Here is a 15,972-nt window from a genome sequence, read left to right on the forward strand (position 1 = left end):
TCTTGCTCTCATCGTCTATACTTGGAGGCCCAGTCACGCTTGTAGAGAAAGCAGATGCACTAGAAACGACCCTGCTGCTTGAGACTCGGTCATGCTGCTCTGTTCCACAGCTTGTATCCAGTTGGGCCGGTCTTGGGCATCATCTTCACTCCATCCTGATTCCAACTCTGAATGGCGTGCACGCGGACTACAAGCGCCAACATGTCACACATCCCGCCGGACCTGTTGGGGGCGTGGCCTTGCATGCCAGCCGGCCAGCCCAAACAGCAGTCATGACTCTCCAGGTTGCGCTGTCTTCGTCGTGATCTGGGTTCCCAGCGCACATTAATCATACAGAAACCGCGGAGGCAGTGCGGTTCCATCAAGATGGACCCCATCGGAATCGCCGGCATTCTCATAGCCTTCGCCCAGGTATCCTTCAGGATCACCGTCTCCTGCTCCAAGTATCAGAAGTTTGTAAAAGATGCCCCCAGTGAAGTCTCACGCACGCGCGACGAGGCAGTAAGCATTCGCAATGTCGCAGAACGTCTGGTCGACGTGGTCGACTTATACGACAGTAGCGATTCGCAAGCGACGTTCTCTTCCCTCAAAGCCATGGGCGTGAAAGGGGGCCCTTTGGAAGGGTGTTTGCGGGAGCTCAATACGCTGGAGGCTTTGCTGGCGCCGTCTGTTAAGAAGAGTCGCATGTTTGTTCTCAAATGGCCCCTGAACAGGCCGGAAGCAGAAAAGTCACGCTCGATCATGGAGAGGACCAAAAGCACATTGCAGTTGGCCCTGGCAGCTGATAATGCGTGAGCTCACCCTGCTGCCCGCAGACTCTCCATCGACCACCAGAGCATTGTGTCTTGGGTATCTGACATCCCCCATACGAAAAATTATCGAGATTGTCGATCAGGTCAAGCGCCTGTCCGAGGTTCAAGACGGCGTGACTAGTCTCATTGACCGTGCCAAGATAAGGGCGAAAGGTAGGAGGTTAACATTCATGTCTGTGTGAGTGATGCTAATCCATTCATGGTAGATGAACAAATGGCTAAGGCTCTGAATCTGATTCAACATTAGGATCAAGGGCCTTAACTATGGAGAGCGTCGGAAAAGTGTGCGTCCGCAACTGGCGAATGGCTCATTGTAGGCCCAGCCTACACTTAATGGAAGCAGGAACCGGGCAGGCTGTTGTGGCTCCATGTTATCCGTATGTCTCGTTCTACTCTGCACTACGTTGAATCATGACACTGACGACCATTGGCTGGTAGCGGGGTGCGGAAAGACAGTGCTGAGGTATGTTTGAGCTCGGAGCCGGTCATCGTCATGATGCATTTGCTCATTGCTTGTTCAAGCTCCAAAATCATACAGAATCTCCAAACGGAATGCATCGATAGCTCCAATAAGAGTCTGTGCTATTTCTTCTTTGGCGGTTCGGATGATACATCAGATGACCTACAGAATCTGCAACGAGCTCTGATAGCACAGTTAATCATGCAAGGCAGCACGTCGTCTTTCACATATGAGGCTCTCGATTCAAAGACGAAGACATAACAGGATGTCCAGATAACCCATGGAATCCTCACAAACTGTCAAAGATCATCCGAGATCATCAGACGCAGTTTGACCATAAGTACATCGTCCTTGAAGGTTTGGACGAGTGCGAAAATGCGGACAATCTCGAGGCCGTCATCCTATTATTGTGCAAGCTACACCATGACGTGGGAAGTGCCACTCATCTGATGATTTTGAGCCGGCATCTGGAGCGACTCTATACTACTTCGAGGACGTGAAGTTGAGTTCGGTTGCCATCGACGAGAAGAATGTGTTGCGTGATATGCAGAGGGTTTTGAACGCCCAGCTAGCAAGCCAGCGAAGGTTCTCTCAATGGCCAGCGAGGCTGAAAAGGGAAGTAGACGCAGTCCTACTTTCCAAGGCAAACGGATGGTAAGAGTTGATTCGCATTAACACTATCAGGGATCTGCACTGGTTGACTTATAATCATCTTTCCTCAGCTTCCGCTGGCTGGTCTGTCAGCTACGAGAGCTCAAGCGCTGCGAGACACAGGGAGTCGTACGGGACACACTACGACAGCCCCCAGAGTCTCTGTATGCACACTACAGCCGGGTGCTGGTGAGATTCAATCCGAAGAGCCGACACTCAATCATGAACCTCCTGCGATGGGTTGCATTCGGACGTCGTCCAGTGAGCCACCACCACATCAACTTACCCACTGCCTGGATGATACTAACAGGCCGCCGGGTATAGCTCACCGTAAATGAGATTGCAACGGCCATTACCATCAACGCAGATGCAAAGCGCATAACGTTCATCGACGAAGGCCTAGAGGTTCTTGACATTGAAGATTTTCTTGACTCCAGCTCAAGCCCCGTGTCCGTCCACGTCGGCCCCCAGAGGTTTCGAGAGCCAGGAGAAGTTCGTGCAATTAGCGCATCACTCGGGCAAGGAATTCCTCGTTTCGGATTCTCTCCAGAGTGGCTCGAGTTCATGGTCCCTGGCGAATGAGGCTGTCGTCAACTCGATCCTTGCGCATTCTTGCCTGGCCTACTTTCTCCAGACAACAGAACACGCGACTGATGAGTATTGGGACGCGAATCCTTTGGCAGGCTATGCTGGCCGCTTCATGATGGTGCACCGGCAACTCTCGTCAGACACTTGGGACGATGACGAAACGCAAGCATTATTGGCCGATCTCTTCGACGAGGAAAAGCCATATTTCCATACCTGGCTCAGGGTGACGGAGGTCGACAGACCATGCGTCAAGAAAATGGCGACGACGGATGCTCATGAGATGAGTGGCTATACCCCCCTGTACCGCACCGCATGATACGGACTCGAGAATGCGATAGAGCGGCTCCTAGCCACAGGGGCCTCGCCGGAAGAATCGTGTGGAATCTATGGCAATGCACTAAAGGCTGCAGCTCACAACGGCTACATGGGCATTGTGAAGATCTTCCTCGCCACAAACGTCGACGTCAACGCCATCGGTGGCAGATACGCAACAGCGGTTGCCACTGCCGCGGCGCAGGACCATGTCGAGATCATGCGTGAGCTTCTGACTGCTGGCGCGAACATCACTCTTCAAGGGAGGTTTGATTGGCTCAGTGGCGATCGTCGTACCGATCCGCTGTTTGTGGCAGCGTTGAATGGTTCCGTCGAGGCTGTCAAAGTAGCGCTGGAACACGGCGCCGTGGACTATTGGAGGCTGAAGCCGTACTCGGGCAGTGCACTCACAGCCGCCACACTCGCCTGGAAAGGAAACGCCCATGGGTTCATGCGTTTAGTCGAACTTGGGGCGGATGTACATCGCGAAGACCCTGACGATGAAACACCACTACTTCGGGCGGCTGGAAGGGGAGGGTGCATACATATTATCGAGCACTACAAAACGGAATACCACTCGATCCCCCCGACAGTACACACGCAACAACTCCTTTAAAGGAAGCTATACGTGCCGAACAATGGGACGCCGTACGTCTGTTGGTAGAGCGCGGCGCCAATGCCAATGCCACGCCCCCAGAGCCTCCAGAGGGCAAAGGCAAGGTTTACTGGAAAGGAAAGGCGCAAGCTTTGGTGGCCGCCGCGAGTAATATGTGAGGCACCCCTCGCCATGGCGGCCGAGTCCGGCAACCCGGATCTTTGCTCATATCTAATCAAGTGCGGAGCAGTTTTAACGACAGTAACTTCGATCAAGGTGTCTACGCCTCTGCTATATACTACTGAAAAAGATACGTCCGAGCTGGTGCATACGCTCCTGCTTGGTGGCGCGGACTCCCATCAACGAGGAACTTTGCCTGATCGCCAGACACCGTCGACACAGTTACTCCTCGCGACTGAGAAACGGAGGGCCGCTGACTTCCACCGACTTATTGCTGCCGGAGCAAGGGTCAATGATCAAGACGACGAAGGGTTCAGTCCCTTACACATGGCCGCGGCATCGAGGTGGCACAATGAACACGACACAATTGTCGACGAGGCATCGAAAGGCGATACAGACCTGCTCCGGTCGCTCATTCAAAAGGACAACTGCGACGTCAACAGCCCGAATCCCTTCAACGGCAGCAGACCCATCCATTCAGCTGCCTCCGGAGGCACCGGAGACCATGTTCGGATCCTTCTCGATGCCGGGGCAGACGTGAACGCACGGAACAACAGCGGCAGGACGCCGCTGCACTGGGCTGCGGAGCGCGGCAGTTGAAATGTGGTGGAGCTTCTCCTGAGCAGAGACGCCGATGGAGGAATCAAGTCCGAAGAAGAGAGCCTGCAGACAGCATTCCAGGTTGCGCAGGCGGCTAGAGCCGGGCCTGTGTGGGCGATGGTTACTACCAACAGATGGGACGAGGATAGAATTGACCGTTTGTTGATGCGGCTGGAAGTCGGTGGGGGTGAAGCAGCAGCGTGTAGCGAGATTTCATAGGACCAGATCGCAAACCCCTCTCATTGAAGGAAAAGCTTTGGCCCTTTTGTCATCGAGAAAGCCTTCCATAGTCTGTGAGTGATGCTGTAGATGGATCATGGGAAGGAGACAGGTCGACATATTGGCCTGCTGCAGAGCGTCACGTGCTGCGAATGGCGTTGGCGATCGCAGCCACAGAAGTGAGATTGGCACGTGATGCACAAGCCACAGCATCGAGTGTGCGGGACACTTGGATCTCAGGGCCTCACTTGAGCCAACTCTAGAAGCCGACACGGCATTGTATGCTTCGACGACGAGCCCGTTCCTGGGCTCGGCGAAGCTGCAAAACCCTCGAGTGTCACCTCGATGCCTCTATTGATCGCCTCCAGCAGTCCAGCCACAAGCAAACCGCGTGGTTGCAGAGTTGTGGACATTTCTTTTCGCTGGCGCTCCCGCTTCTGCTGGTAGCCGCCAGAGAGCCTCTCGTTGAAGCTTGGCCAGGTCAGTATATCTCCTGCACAGCAGGGTCTGTCCCCTCGAAAAAAGCTCCAATGGCTCAACACGGGTCTCCTTGACTTCCCGGAGCCTTTTGGACAATGCTATTGCCAAGTGGCGAGAGCCAGGACACAACAACGGCTGGCTCATCCAGCCGCCTCACTACCTCTGGTCTCTGCCTGCCCGCATCTCCAAGTCACACGGGGACTGTGGCCGGCAGAACCTCGGGTGAGACCAACATTCCTCTAGGCGCCGGACTACCTTTTGCCCAACAAACCAGCTTGTCAACAAGCCCGGAAGCAGGCAGGCAGCCACGCGCTACGATCATAACAGACGGGAGCCTCTGAGAGACTGAGGGAGAGAGAGAGAGAGACACGGGGAGAACAGGGAGGGAAACACCGTCACAGTTGCAGCTCAGGTGGCAGGCAGCCCCTCCCCCCCCCTTAGCACCCACCTCCTACTCACCAAACTCAACCACTAGGTAGGTACGTCCATTACTCGCCAGGCCAGCTCCAAGACAACAAACATTCAGCGCGCAGCCACCCCCCCCAAGCTCCCGCCAGCTCCAGCATCAGCACGCTCGAGCCTTGAGATTTTCCCCCGTCTCCTCCGCTCCACCATCACGACCACCCCCCCATCCATCAACATCACCACCTGTCCACCACCAGTTTCGAGTTCGATTCGCGGAAAAAAAAATCTGTCTACATCAACCACCATCATCACCGACGCCTACCTTTTTCGATCAACCATCAACTTCCGATTTTCCGTGTCAAACTCGGACCACTTGGCATCACCGAATCCACTTCCAACCAACCGCGCATCGCATCAACAATGGCTGGAGGCAAGGGAAAGTCTGGCGGCAAGACCTCTGGAGGCAAGGCTTCAGCCGATGGCGGCCCCAAGAAGCAGCAGAGCCACTCGGCGCGTGCTGGTCTTCAGGTACGTTGCGTCAAGTCGCGTGAGCTCGTTCATGCTTGCGACATGGCTGTGCGTGCGAAAGTGTGCGTGAATGCGACGACGAAGCCTTTGATCCAACGACCATTCAATCACCAACAGCCTCGATCACGACGCGTTTATGGAGACACCACGATGATGCATCCTTCGGACATGGCTGCATCGCCATGGCCTGGTTCTGTTTTCATTGCTCGACACGTCTTTTCGGCTGATATCGATGCGAACCTCTCGACGCGACTTGATAAGCAACATGGTTCGATTTTGGTGCCTGGATTGATCCCGCATCGCACACCGCACACACAGTCTTCGTCCGTCGCGTGCAGCCTCGAATCCCGTTACTGACCCTTAACATAGTTCCCCTGCGGTCGTGTCAAGCGTTTCCTCAAGTCGAACACCCAGAACAAGATGCGCGTCGGAGCCAAGGCTGCCGTCTACACGACCGCTGTTCTCGAGTACCTGACCGCTGAAGTTCTCGAGCTCGCAGGCGTACGTTTCCCCTCTCTCTCTGGTCCCCCCCGCCTCACCCAAATCGCTTCTGCCTGGTCCTCACGTCCGCCACCGTCACGTCCTCGACTAACGCGCAGTGCAGAACGCCGCCAAGGATCTCAAGGTCAAGCGCATCACGCCCCGCCATCTGCAGCTTGCCATTCGCGGCGACGAGGAGCTCGACACGCTCATCCGCGCCACCATCGCCTTTGGTGGTGTGCTGCCGCACATCAACCGCGCGCTGCTGCTAAAGGTTGAGCAGAAGAAGAAGGCCAAGCAGCTCGAGGCATAGACGCCAGAAACGCGTCGACGAGACGAGGCCTGTCACACGCCTTTTTGAGGCGCTTCTGCGTATGGTTTTTTTTTTCGCGGGATTATCTCTTTTCACGACGGGGTCGCCGGACGGGGTTCGGTTCGATGACATGTTTTTTGTGGTCTTGTTTGGGTCGACGGCGAGACGTCCTGGCGAGGCTGGGGCAGCCACCGCGGGGCAAGGCTCCGGAGACCTCAAGGCCTGAGGGTCTTGTTCGTTTTCTCCTCCAGCCCAACTGACTACACAGTCGCTTGGGATGCCGTGCGCTTTATCAGGACAGACCACCGGCCCGGCCGCGCATGCCGAGGGCTCCCGGCCCGTCCTGTCTGCCTCGAGCTGTCGTCTTCGAGTATTGTACAACACGGTTCCCGGTTCGCCCCGATCTGGCTTGTGGGGGTGGCTGATGGGGAGATAGGTAGATGATATTACTTGGTAATGGGGGGCTTTTGCGCGTATCGTCAGTGTGGTGAGTGATGTGTTGTGTATGAGCTCTATGTGTTCGGCTTGTGCAGCCTCTGCTCGGATATCTCTACAGCTTGGTTCCTTTACAGATGTCCTGTCCATTCATCCAGTCGTCGCAGCACTGTCCTGCCAAGCTCCAATGCCCGTCTGCCTGTCCGTGTAGACCGAGCAACTGCGGGTCTATCGTCGGAGGGCCATTGCACCAGATGAATATTGTGAAAGCGTCTGCCTCCTCTTCCTCATCGCCTTCATCCTCTTCATCCTCTTCGTCCTCCTCGTCCTCGTCCTCCTCCGCCTCCTCGCTCTCCTCGTCTTCTTTACGCCCCCAGACGTTCCCCCCAGCGGCCCCCGAAGCTACCTCAACATGTTCCACAGCCCCCGCCACCTCATACATGCCGACACCACGTACAGGCGGAAGAAGCCTCTCCCTCGCTCGATGCCGACACTGACTGGGCCAGTCACATTCGGAGAAGCAGCCCAGCTCCTCGACCGCGGTATGACCATCCTCGTCATCAGCAGCCGCAGAAGAAGAAGAAGAACAAGAAGAAGAAGCGACCTCGTCCCTCGTCCCCTCGGTTATCCGCCTCCCGCCCCCCCTCCGCCCCCTCCTCCACGCCCCATACGCAGCCCACCCCTCATAGTCAAACTCGGCACGACACATCCTGCCCCTGCCATCGCGCTCGGTGCACAGCACGTGGCTGCAGCAGAGACAGCGCCGCGTGCAGGCGAGGCGGAACGTCGCGCCGCAGGCGTGGCAGCGCCAGCGCCAGGGCATCGGCGTCCGGGGCGGGGCTGGCGCGGGGTCTCCGACGGCTGCGGGCTGCGGGGAGAGGGTGTCGTGTGGAGCGGACGACGCGAGGTTTCGGGAGCTGGGGGTGGGGGTCCCTCGATGGCGGTGATCCTGGGGGGATTGAGGGTTCGGTTGATGCTTGGGGTGTCTCTGCGCTGTGAGGGGCCGCATGCTTTTGTTTGCCGGTGTCATTGTCTGCTGGGAGACGTTTCGTCTGCACGGGATATGTGCCTTGCTTGGAAAAGGACCAGATGAAGCGGGCTGGTGCAGGATGAGCGAGGCGACGATGCGAACCCTCTTCCTTACCTTCCTCTTGCGCGTGGAAACGCCGTGGTCTATATCTGACTCTTCCATACACCATCTGGTCCCTCTCCCCAACCACCAACACTTCACCACCTGGATTGTAGCATCCACCAACCCAACTTGACGCTATACAGCTCAAGCAACCAACGCCCCCAGATGGCTGCTCGGGACAAAGAAAACGACGCGCCAAGGCGCGCCAGCCCCAGCAACAGGATCGATCGCCGCCATCGCGCCCGTTACCCGAGTGCTTTGTCTCGCTTGGGCAGAGACTGTTCAACGGCGCCTCACAAAGCTGTGCCAAGCAGGCTGCTGACCGTGCCTCAACAAGACAAAGGGACGACGGACAAAGACGTGGTAGTTGCCCATTCATGATATGCTCGCCGTTGAATAGCGATGCTTGTCCAATTTTATATCCTCTCGTGTAAATGCCCTGTCCACTTCGGCCTGACGCTACAGTCTGTTGGTATATCGGAGTCTGTCGAGCAAAATTCATGTCTTATCAATGTCAACCAGCGGGATAAGGCATGCAAAGTACGCACTTGGAGATATCGTATTCATCAACAGCTTCCAAGCTCAAACAAAACGGAGCAGTATATTCAACAGTGGCTGTAGGAAGTTTAACACAGTAAATGTGCTGATCCCCATTACTCGTTGCCGCATCAACTTCGTTCCTCTCCATCACCTCTTCATCAGGTACCGGCCAAGCAGTGACCCGCGACATAACTGCCACTCTTCCCACTAAATCGTATGTGCGATATGCGAATCAGATAAATCGCAACACTAGCCCACCACCATCAAGATGGAGAGCTCAAAAAAAAGGAGATTGAATCACCAACAAATGCAAAACCAAACGCCGTTTCACCCGAGGCCAAATTTCCCAGGGCAACAGAAACAAAAAGCAAAAGCAAATCAACGCCGACAAGGAGCGAACTTTTCTGAAGCGCCCAGGTCGTGTCGAAAGGGGAGCCCAGGGTGTCAACATGGGGACTTGATGCTGAGAGACCGAGGTTCGGGTAGGATTAGGTGGGTATATCGTCGTAGTCGTCTCCGTTGCTAGCCACGCCCGCACCGTCCGAAGACGGGCTTCGTCAAGGGGGCTGTTGTCCGTCTAGACGTCACGTCGTAACAGCATAAAATCGTCGTCAAACATCCTTCGCTGTCCAGCACCACGGTGTGGACTAAGGAAGGGCAGGGCGGCGGCCTGTCGGAGCCGGGGCCGTGTCGGGTCGTGATATGGTTGCCCATGAGAGTGAGAGCGTCTTGAATCCTCATCACTATCCGTGTTCGTCCAAAAATGGTCGTCAAGATGATGCCGGGACCAGAGCTATCCAATCCAGCGTCGCGTGATCTTCTATCCACCAAATGCAACAGTCGAGAAAAGCTTTGCAACAATCATTATAAACAGTACGGGGAGGGGAACGTAGAGATGGCGAAAAAAATAGAGGCGAAGTCGTATGAGGGCGGGCGGAGATTTCTGGGGTGAGGAGAATATTCTGTACAGCGGTTTTGCTTGCGCTGGTATCTCGGCTTTTTTTTTTCGTCGTCTCTATCCGTCGAGTCTTCATGAGTCGTTTCATCGTTGGGCTTTCAGCCCTCAGTGGTAGCGTGACGCAGTGGAACGCGCGCCATTGTCAGACGAGTCTTCTATCAACGTTCAGGTTAGCCCAGTACGCCTCACAGTCGACGGATCTGGGTGTCACTTACCGCTTCCTCGCTGCATATGGCCGTTAGTGCGGGTGCGGCCTCCAAAGCCAGCCGACGCCTCCCATTCCGGGCCTCGTGGCTGCCTCTCGGGGGCTCCGTTGCGGCTGTTTACAGCGCCAGGACGCTGACTACCGATCGCGCCGGGGGTGTTACGCGGCTGCGCATGAGTCGCGGCCTCAAAAGCCCCCAGATTAAGCGCACCCAGAGAGTTCAGCAGGCTGTCGTTCCCAGGGGTGCTCGACGTGCCCGGCGTAGTCGGAGTGAGGTTGGGGGTTGCGAGTGAGTTGCCCTGGTTCATGCCGCTGGCATATTCAGTGAACCTGGCAGGAGGCATCATGCCATTGTTGACAGCCGTCAAGTAGCTTGACGACGAGGCCGAAGGGCTGGGGCTAAACGATCGGAGATCGGCAAAGCTCTTGGCAGCTCGAAGATTGGCAAGACCCGTGCCATCAGGGCTGCCAGGAAGCTCGAGGGTGGGTCCTTGGCGGCCCAGCATGTGCGAGTAGTTCCCGGTAACGGCTCTGGTCTCTCGCTCCCTGTCTGCGGCAAAATCGAAGGTAGCGGCCCTGCTGAGCCCCTTCTTGTGGTAATCCAGACCGACGGCGGGCGCCGTGGGCATCTGTGAAGTGGGCGAGGGGAGATGGCGCTTCTGCACATGGATCTGTCTCGAGTCGGCATCGCCAACGGAACGGTGCTCCAGACCCATATGGTGAGCCAAGATGTGAATCTGGCGGCGCTGTTCAGGTGCCACAGTCGACGGGAAGATGAGGATTTCGCGGTTATTGTCCTGCTTGAACAGGGTGAGCTCCGTGTAAAACTCGAGTGTCTCTGGATCGTTCAGGTTCACATCGCCTGAAGCTTTAGGGTTAGCGGGTTTGGGGACCTTTGCAGAGCACGACAGATACATACCGAGGGCGGTGCTAGCTCCACCACGAGACTGGCCGTTATTCATGCTGTTCAGCGTAGAAACAGAAGGCTGCTGGTGAAGCATAGGTGCACGGTGTTGCTCCTCCAGTTGTCCACGACGCTCGCGTTTCTCCCTCTCGATGCGCTCACGCTCGGCTTCTGGCAGCATCTTCTTGTACTCGACGCGAAGTTTGCGACCGTGGACGTCCATGCCGTTCATGGCCTCGATCACGATCTTGGTGTCATCAGGCGAGGAGAAGTTGGCAAAGGCAAGACCACGGAAGACACCGTTGTCAAAGTGGTAGTTGAACGCGTAGGGCTGCGGGAGATGCATCTCGAGCATGAGGCCCGCTAGAGTCTCTCTGCGAACCGCAAAGGGGATGTTTTTGATGACAATGGCCGTAGGGATCAGCTGCTCTTCGCCAGGGCCGCCACGCATGTCATGCTGTCCCTGGTCGTATCTCATACCGCTGGACAAAGGGGTGCCGTTGAGGCTAACCGAGCCGTACGGCATGCCCATGCCGCCCTGATCGGTCCAGTTCTGTCGACGCCCGTCAGTACCATACGCTCAACGCATACGCCGTCATGCATGCTACTAACCGTAGGAATGGGGTTGCGTCGGTTGACGCTCCTCTGCCGGCTCGTGCCGTTCATGGCGCCATTGACCGTGGCAACAGCTGCAGGGTTGTAAGACCATGCCTGGTTGTTATCAGGCATATAGCCGCCTTGCATCCCTCCTTGATGGCCCATTTGATCCATGCCTCGCGGGTTGTAGCCCCCTGTCAGACGGTCGGTCGAGTAGAGGGCAGACGAGCCCAGAGGCGGATCGAAAGGCCTCTGGGTCTGGCGAGGCAGAGACATGCCGGGTTGGAAGCCGCTGCCCCCGGGATAAGGGCGCGAGGAATTGGGAGAGCGATTCGAAGGAGGTGCGTAGTCGAGATACATATCGTGCTGTTGCTGGCTCATTATGAAGAGCGCTGTGGTTGTAGTGGCTATGTGCTGGCAAGAGTCGGCAGACAGATGCAGGAAGCCCGGGCGGTGAGAGAGAGTGCGCGGGTGATGCAAGCGTGGAAAGGTCGCAGCATTAACAATAAGCTTGCGTCTCGTGTCGGCGAGATCGAATGTATCGTTCCTTGTCTCGTCAGCTTGTCGTCAGGTCGTGCAGGTTTCTCAGAGACGGGATGCGAAGAGCATGCGGGCAGCCGAGGGGTCGCACGATGTGGCAAGTCGCTGCAAGTGTCTCTGGTTGCGCGGGAGCTGTATTCAGTGGGTTGGCTCCTCTTCGGGACTCCACAGTGAGCTACCGAGATGCAAATTCGTCGTCTGCCTATTTCGAAGCAGGAACAATCTTGATCAGAGGGCGGGAGCGGATGCAAACGCAGTGCAAGCCGCCTCAGGGTGGGTTCGTGAGGCGTCGTGTGGGTGACGGTGAGAGGAATCCAGAACGCGCAGCAGGCGAGGAATGCCACCGTCAAAAAGGGTGACGCAGGGTTGGCTCGTTGTTGAGGTGTGGTTTAGAGCGAGTCCGCGTCGGGACAGGTATGCGCTGCAGGCATGAGTTTACGGTGCAGGCGCAGGGAGGAGGGAGGAGCAAGAAAGGAGGGGGGGCAAATGTCGAGGGGTTCGTGAGGTTGCCCAACAGTCTTGGGTGAGAAGGAGGGAGGTTGTTGTGGTGGTGATGGTGGTGTTTGGGGGGGACAAGAGGCAAGGCAGAGGAGAAGTGGATTCGAAGGGTAGGTTTTTTTCTTGCCTGCCTCACTGTGGTTGGGATGGGGACGGGCGGACGGGGGACGGGGGATGGGGTATCCATAGCTTGCCGTCTAGTGGTAAGTGCTATGGGGCTTTGCCTGGTTGCTCCTTCCCGTCCCTCTTGAAAGCCTCTCCAATCCCAGCTTTCTCCCTTGCCTCTTGCTTCTCTGATGAGAGTGCTTGTGCTGGGCTGGGGCCTTCAGGGAAGGGGAAGGGGGGGGCCAGAGGGGAGGGGGAGAAAGGGGGGAGGTAGGAGCAGTGCGCAAGACAGTGTCAGCTGCTGAATACGAAGTGTTTGATTGGATGCAGCAAGGGAGAACAGCGTAAGCCACGGCAAGAGCCACACATTCACACAGTCCTGTACGTTTGGAACACTGTCCTCCCCAGTCATTGATTTGGGTGGGGTCTGCTGACGGGCAGGAGGGGGACCATCGACTGGCTCCTGACTCCTGACCTGCCTGACACCTCACTAGAACAACAAAACAGCCCCCCAACACAATCACCAGGGAGCTTGGGGCAACCTTGCCATCTGATATTGCAAAGACATTGGATCTGGATGCATTTGTTTGCACAACATCGAGGTCAACATAATCAACAACACCACACATGCTGCAGCTTCATCAGAAGGTGCTTCAGACAGGGCCTCACCATGTCTGCCCATCCAGTGATAAGGTACACATGGAAGAGTCTTGAGGGCACCAAGGTCTCAGCTATGCACACACACACACACACACTCACTCACGCACACACACAAATAACCCCGCTTCACTCTCCATCCACCACCAACGAACTACGTACATACATAGTACCGGCACCGCATCCGCACCACACGCACATAACAAAGCATGCATTACGCCTATGGTCGCATCGAACTGGCAGGGAAATCCGCTGGTGATTACGCTCCTGCCATTCGGCACTGTTACCGACAGTCGCCACCCAATCGCCTCCGGTACTTCAGATACTTGATGTTTGGTTCCCCTTTTGGTTCGTTCCTCTTTTCAGCGAACTGAGCCTCCGAGGCCCATTGTTCTCAATCAAGCAGCCCGTCTCTCAGACTCAATTCTTGTGCATTGCATTGCATTTACCTGGTCTTTGCGCACATAACTTGATGCAACCTCTAATCATTACCTCGATCATGCACAGCCAACAGATCTAGGCATCTACGCTCCATGACGATACGACACAGGCCGAAAGACTGAGACAACCCGATGTTGCCCAGCCTAGACATGATATCGCCAATGCAATGGAACCAACCCCTGGACCATCACACAAAACTGACACCCGATCCTCAGGGCAAATGAGCGTAGGCGAACCTCTGCCACTGCACTTAGCGAGCAAATAGGAATAGGCACAGAGCCCGGAGCGCAGGCTGGCTGATCCAGGGCAAGCTGGAGCCACTCTGGCAAGGACCCATCCAACCCACCGAACCGAGTGCCCAGTGCCCACCGAACGCCGATGTCACTATCCAGCTCAGATCCTTGAGCGATCCGAACGTTCCAACGGCTTGGGACCAAGGGCCAGACCAGCTGCCGGCCGGGCTGGCTGGGCTGGGCTTCGACGAAAGGAAGGCCTGTATGGAAACTCGAAAAGGTCCCTTGGAAACGGAGTTTGTTGTGCTGGACAATGGCTGCCGCAGCGAAAATGCGGCTCAGGTCGGCCGCCCTCTTTCGCGGTGGACGCTGTTCAAGTTGTGGTTGCACACAATCTGCGACCACCTTCTTCCTGGCGCGGCATGCCAAACTCAATATGACACGGGCTCACCCGACTATGGCCCTACACCCGCCCGCCCGCCCGACACGCTTCGACCTACGGTTATGGTCGCCGCTTTCACGCCTTCTGGCTCCATCGCTCATGTCTGACCATCCTTGAATCTAGGTAGCGAAGGCATTGTGGAGGTCGTGGCGAAACAGACGACCCTGCTGACGTACGGAACTGAACCCCTATTCTTTCGCGACCCCGTTTTCGTTCTCAGGCCTCCCGCCGCTTGCCACGCGAAATAGTCCCCGGCGGCTCGACACTATTGGCGGCCTGCAGGTGAATCGAAATTGCGACCTGTGGCCCATTAGCTCTTCATCAACTTCACACACGATCATGATCTCCCGTACCAACAATGCAGGGGCACAGAGTATCGGAAATGATACGCCTACCCTGAAGGGCCCGCTGCATTTCAGTGCAGGCTCTTCTTGCCTCCTGAATCGAGACGTCTTACTCCGCACGACTGAAAGGTATCGACTTCGTCATGCCAATTCCGTTCCCAGCTAAACGCCGATGCCACCTTTTCTTTCTGACACTCCACGGTCCCATGGTTTAGAACTCAGAATGAGCCCCACGGACAGAGCTACCCTCTGTTCAGCGTGTCGCCCTTTCGGGTTAATTCTGCGGCGCGCAATGCTAATAAGGCTGCTGCCGTGGCTAGAATTCGGCAAGGAGACCCGAAGTATCCGACAGTTCCAGCATGCTGATGCCATTCGAGTAGCCCGTCACTGCTGCTGGATGACACAGAGCTTACCCCGGCTTGCCTGGTTCTCCACGGCTTCCCTCTGTTCCATCTCAATAGTTGAAGCCCGTAGTCCCTTTTCCTTAGTTTGCCATTCATCATGAAGCCTACACTCGATCTGCAGAATCATCACTAAATGCTGCCAGTCTTAAAGACGACGACAATGAAGCCGTTGGCGCGAGCTGTTGGGCACGTAATCCTCCGACCATGTCACGCCTATCTACAGTTTGCTTTCGCTACGTAAGCTTGGAAGATTGGTCTACTGAGCTAAGCCCGTGCAGAGAATCAGAGTTCCGCGTGGATATACGCGGCGATTGCAACTGTTGAAACATCTGTTTATTAATCAACCTTGAGGCTCCAACAGGCAATCGACCCGGTGACAAATGCAAACTGTACAGGGCGTTGCCCACAGGAAACTCTGCGCTCTTCGGCCCCTATTTCGGGAGGATATCCGCTGGCTCATTGCTCACGAATGCTCCAGCTGTTGACTCCCAACTTTTGATTTGCTATTCCTGGCATGGACTAGGGTCTGATGTTGTTCAGTTACATTGTCCTTCAACATCCATCCTCTTTTTGTCAGCATACTGGAAAAGACAACATACACGAGGCAAGCCGAGCAGTGACCATGGTGTTGAGGTGTTAAGACTGTCGACGTCGGTATCTCGGCAACGATCTTACGGGTTGATGATGAGCGATGTTGGATTCTGCTTCCTGGTGCCTACCAGTAAAAGGAGGGTCAACGTGACAAGGTGGGGGTTGCGGAACATTGATACGGGATGGTCCCAGGAGCTTGGGCATCGATAACATGTCCTTGTCAGGCGTCAGATGGCTGACTAGTCGGCATCTGGCGACGACGTCAAGGTACCAGGGCGTGCGGGTTTGCACGCCGGGCATACAAGCCATTGTCGTGGCATCCT

At 56.0% G+C, this 15,972-nt stretch overlaps 4 protein-coding genes across 4 annotated transcripts; 2 read left to right on the plus strand and 2 right to left on the minus strand.

Moving 5' to 3' along the window:
• Positions 1 to 366: 366 nt before the first annotated feature.
• Positions 367 to 4,198, plus strand: VDAG_07625 (uncharacterized protein; the record flags this gene model as incomplete). Its single annotated transcript, XM_009656530.1, has 11 exons — positions 367 to 501; positions 561 to 665; positions 797 to 965; positions 1,060 to 1,096; positions 1,251 to 1,275; positions 1,709 to 1,926; positions 1,995 to 2,112; positions 2,248 to 2,415; positions 2,474 to 2,795; positions 2,922 to 3,301; positions 3,488 to 4,198. The coding sequence occupies 11 exons, from the start codon at positions 367 to 369 to the stop codon at positions 4,196 to 4,198; spliced, it is 2,388 nt and encodes a 795-aa protein (XP_009654825.1).
• A 1,524-nt stretch (positions 4,199 to 5,722) lies between these two features.
• On the plus strand, positions 5,723 to 6,623 carry VDAG_07626 (histone H2A.Z; the record flags this gene model as incomplete). The annotated part of the gene is made up of 3 exons (XM_009656531.1): positions 5,723 to 5,830; positions 6,200 to 6,331; positions 6,435 to 6,623. 3 exons carry the CDS (start codon positions 5,723 to 5,725, stop codon positions 6,621 to 6,623), a joined length of 429 nt encoding a protein of 142 aa, XP_009654826.1.
• A 550-nt stretch (positions 6,624 to 7,173) lies between these two features.
• Positions 7,174 to 8,088, minus strand: VDAG_07627 (uncharacterized protein; the record flags this gene model as incomplete). Its single annotated transcript, XM_009656532.1, has 1 exon — positions 7,174 to 8,088. The coding sequence occupies one exon, from the start codon at positions 8,086 to 8,088 to the stop codon at positions 7,174 to 7,176; it is 915 nt and encodes a 304-aa protein (XP_009654827.1).
• A 1,150-nt stretch (positions 8,089 to 9,238) lies between these two features.
• Positions 9,239 to 11,775, minus strand: VDAG_07628 (RNA-binding post-transcriptional regulator cip2; the record flags this gene model as incomplete). Its single annotated transcript, XM_009656533.1, has 4 exons — positions 9,239 to 9,843; positions 9,904 to 10,755; positions 10,813 to 11,350; positions 11,410 to 11,775. 4 exons carry the CDS (start codon positions 11,773 to 11,775, stop codon positions 9,794 to 9,796), a joined length of 1,806 nt encoding a protein of 601 aa, XP_009654828.1. The 3' UTR covers positions 9,239 to 9,793.
• Between the last annotated feature and the right edge of the window lie 4,197 nt (positions 11,776 to 15,972).

The sequence above is a fragment of the Verticillium dahliae genome, genomic scaffold (genome assembly GCF_000150675.1).
Source record: "Verticillium dahliae VdLs.17 supercont1.17 genomic scaffold, whole genome shotgun sequence".
Taxonomy (NCBI): Eukaryota; Fungi; Ascomycota; class Sordariomycetes; order Glomerellales; family Plectosphaerellaceae; genus Verticillium; species Verticillium dahliae.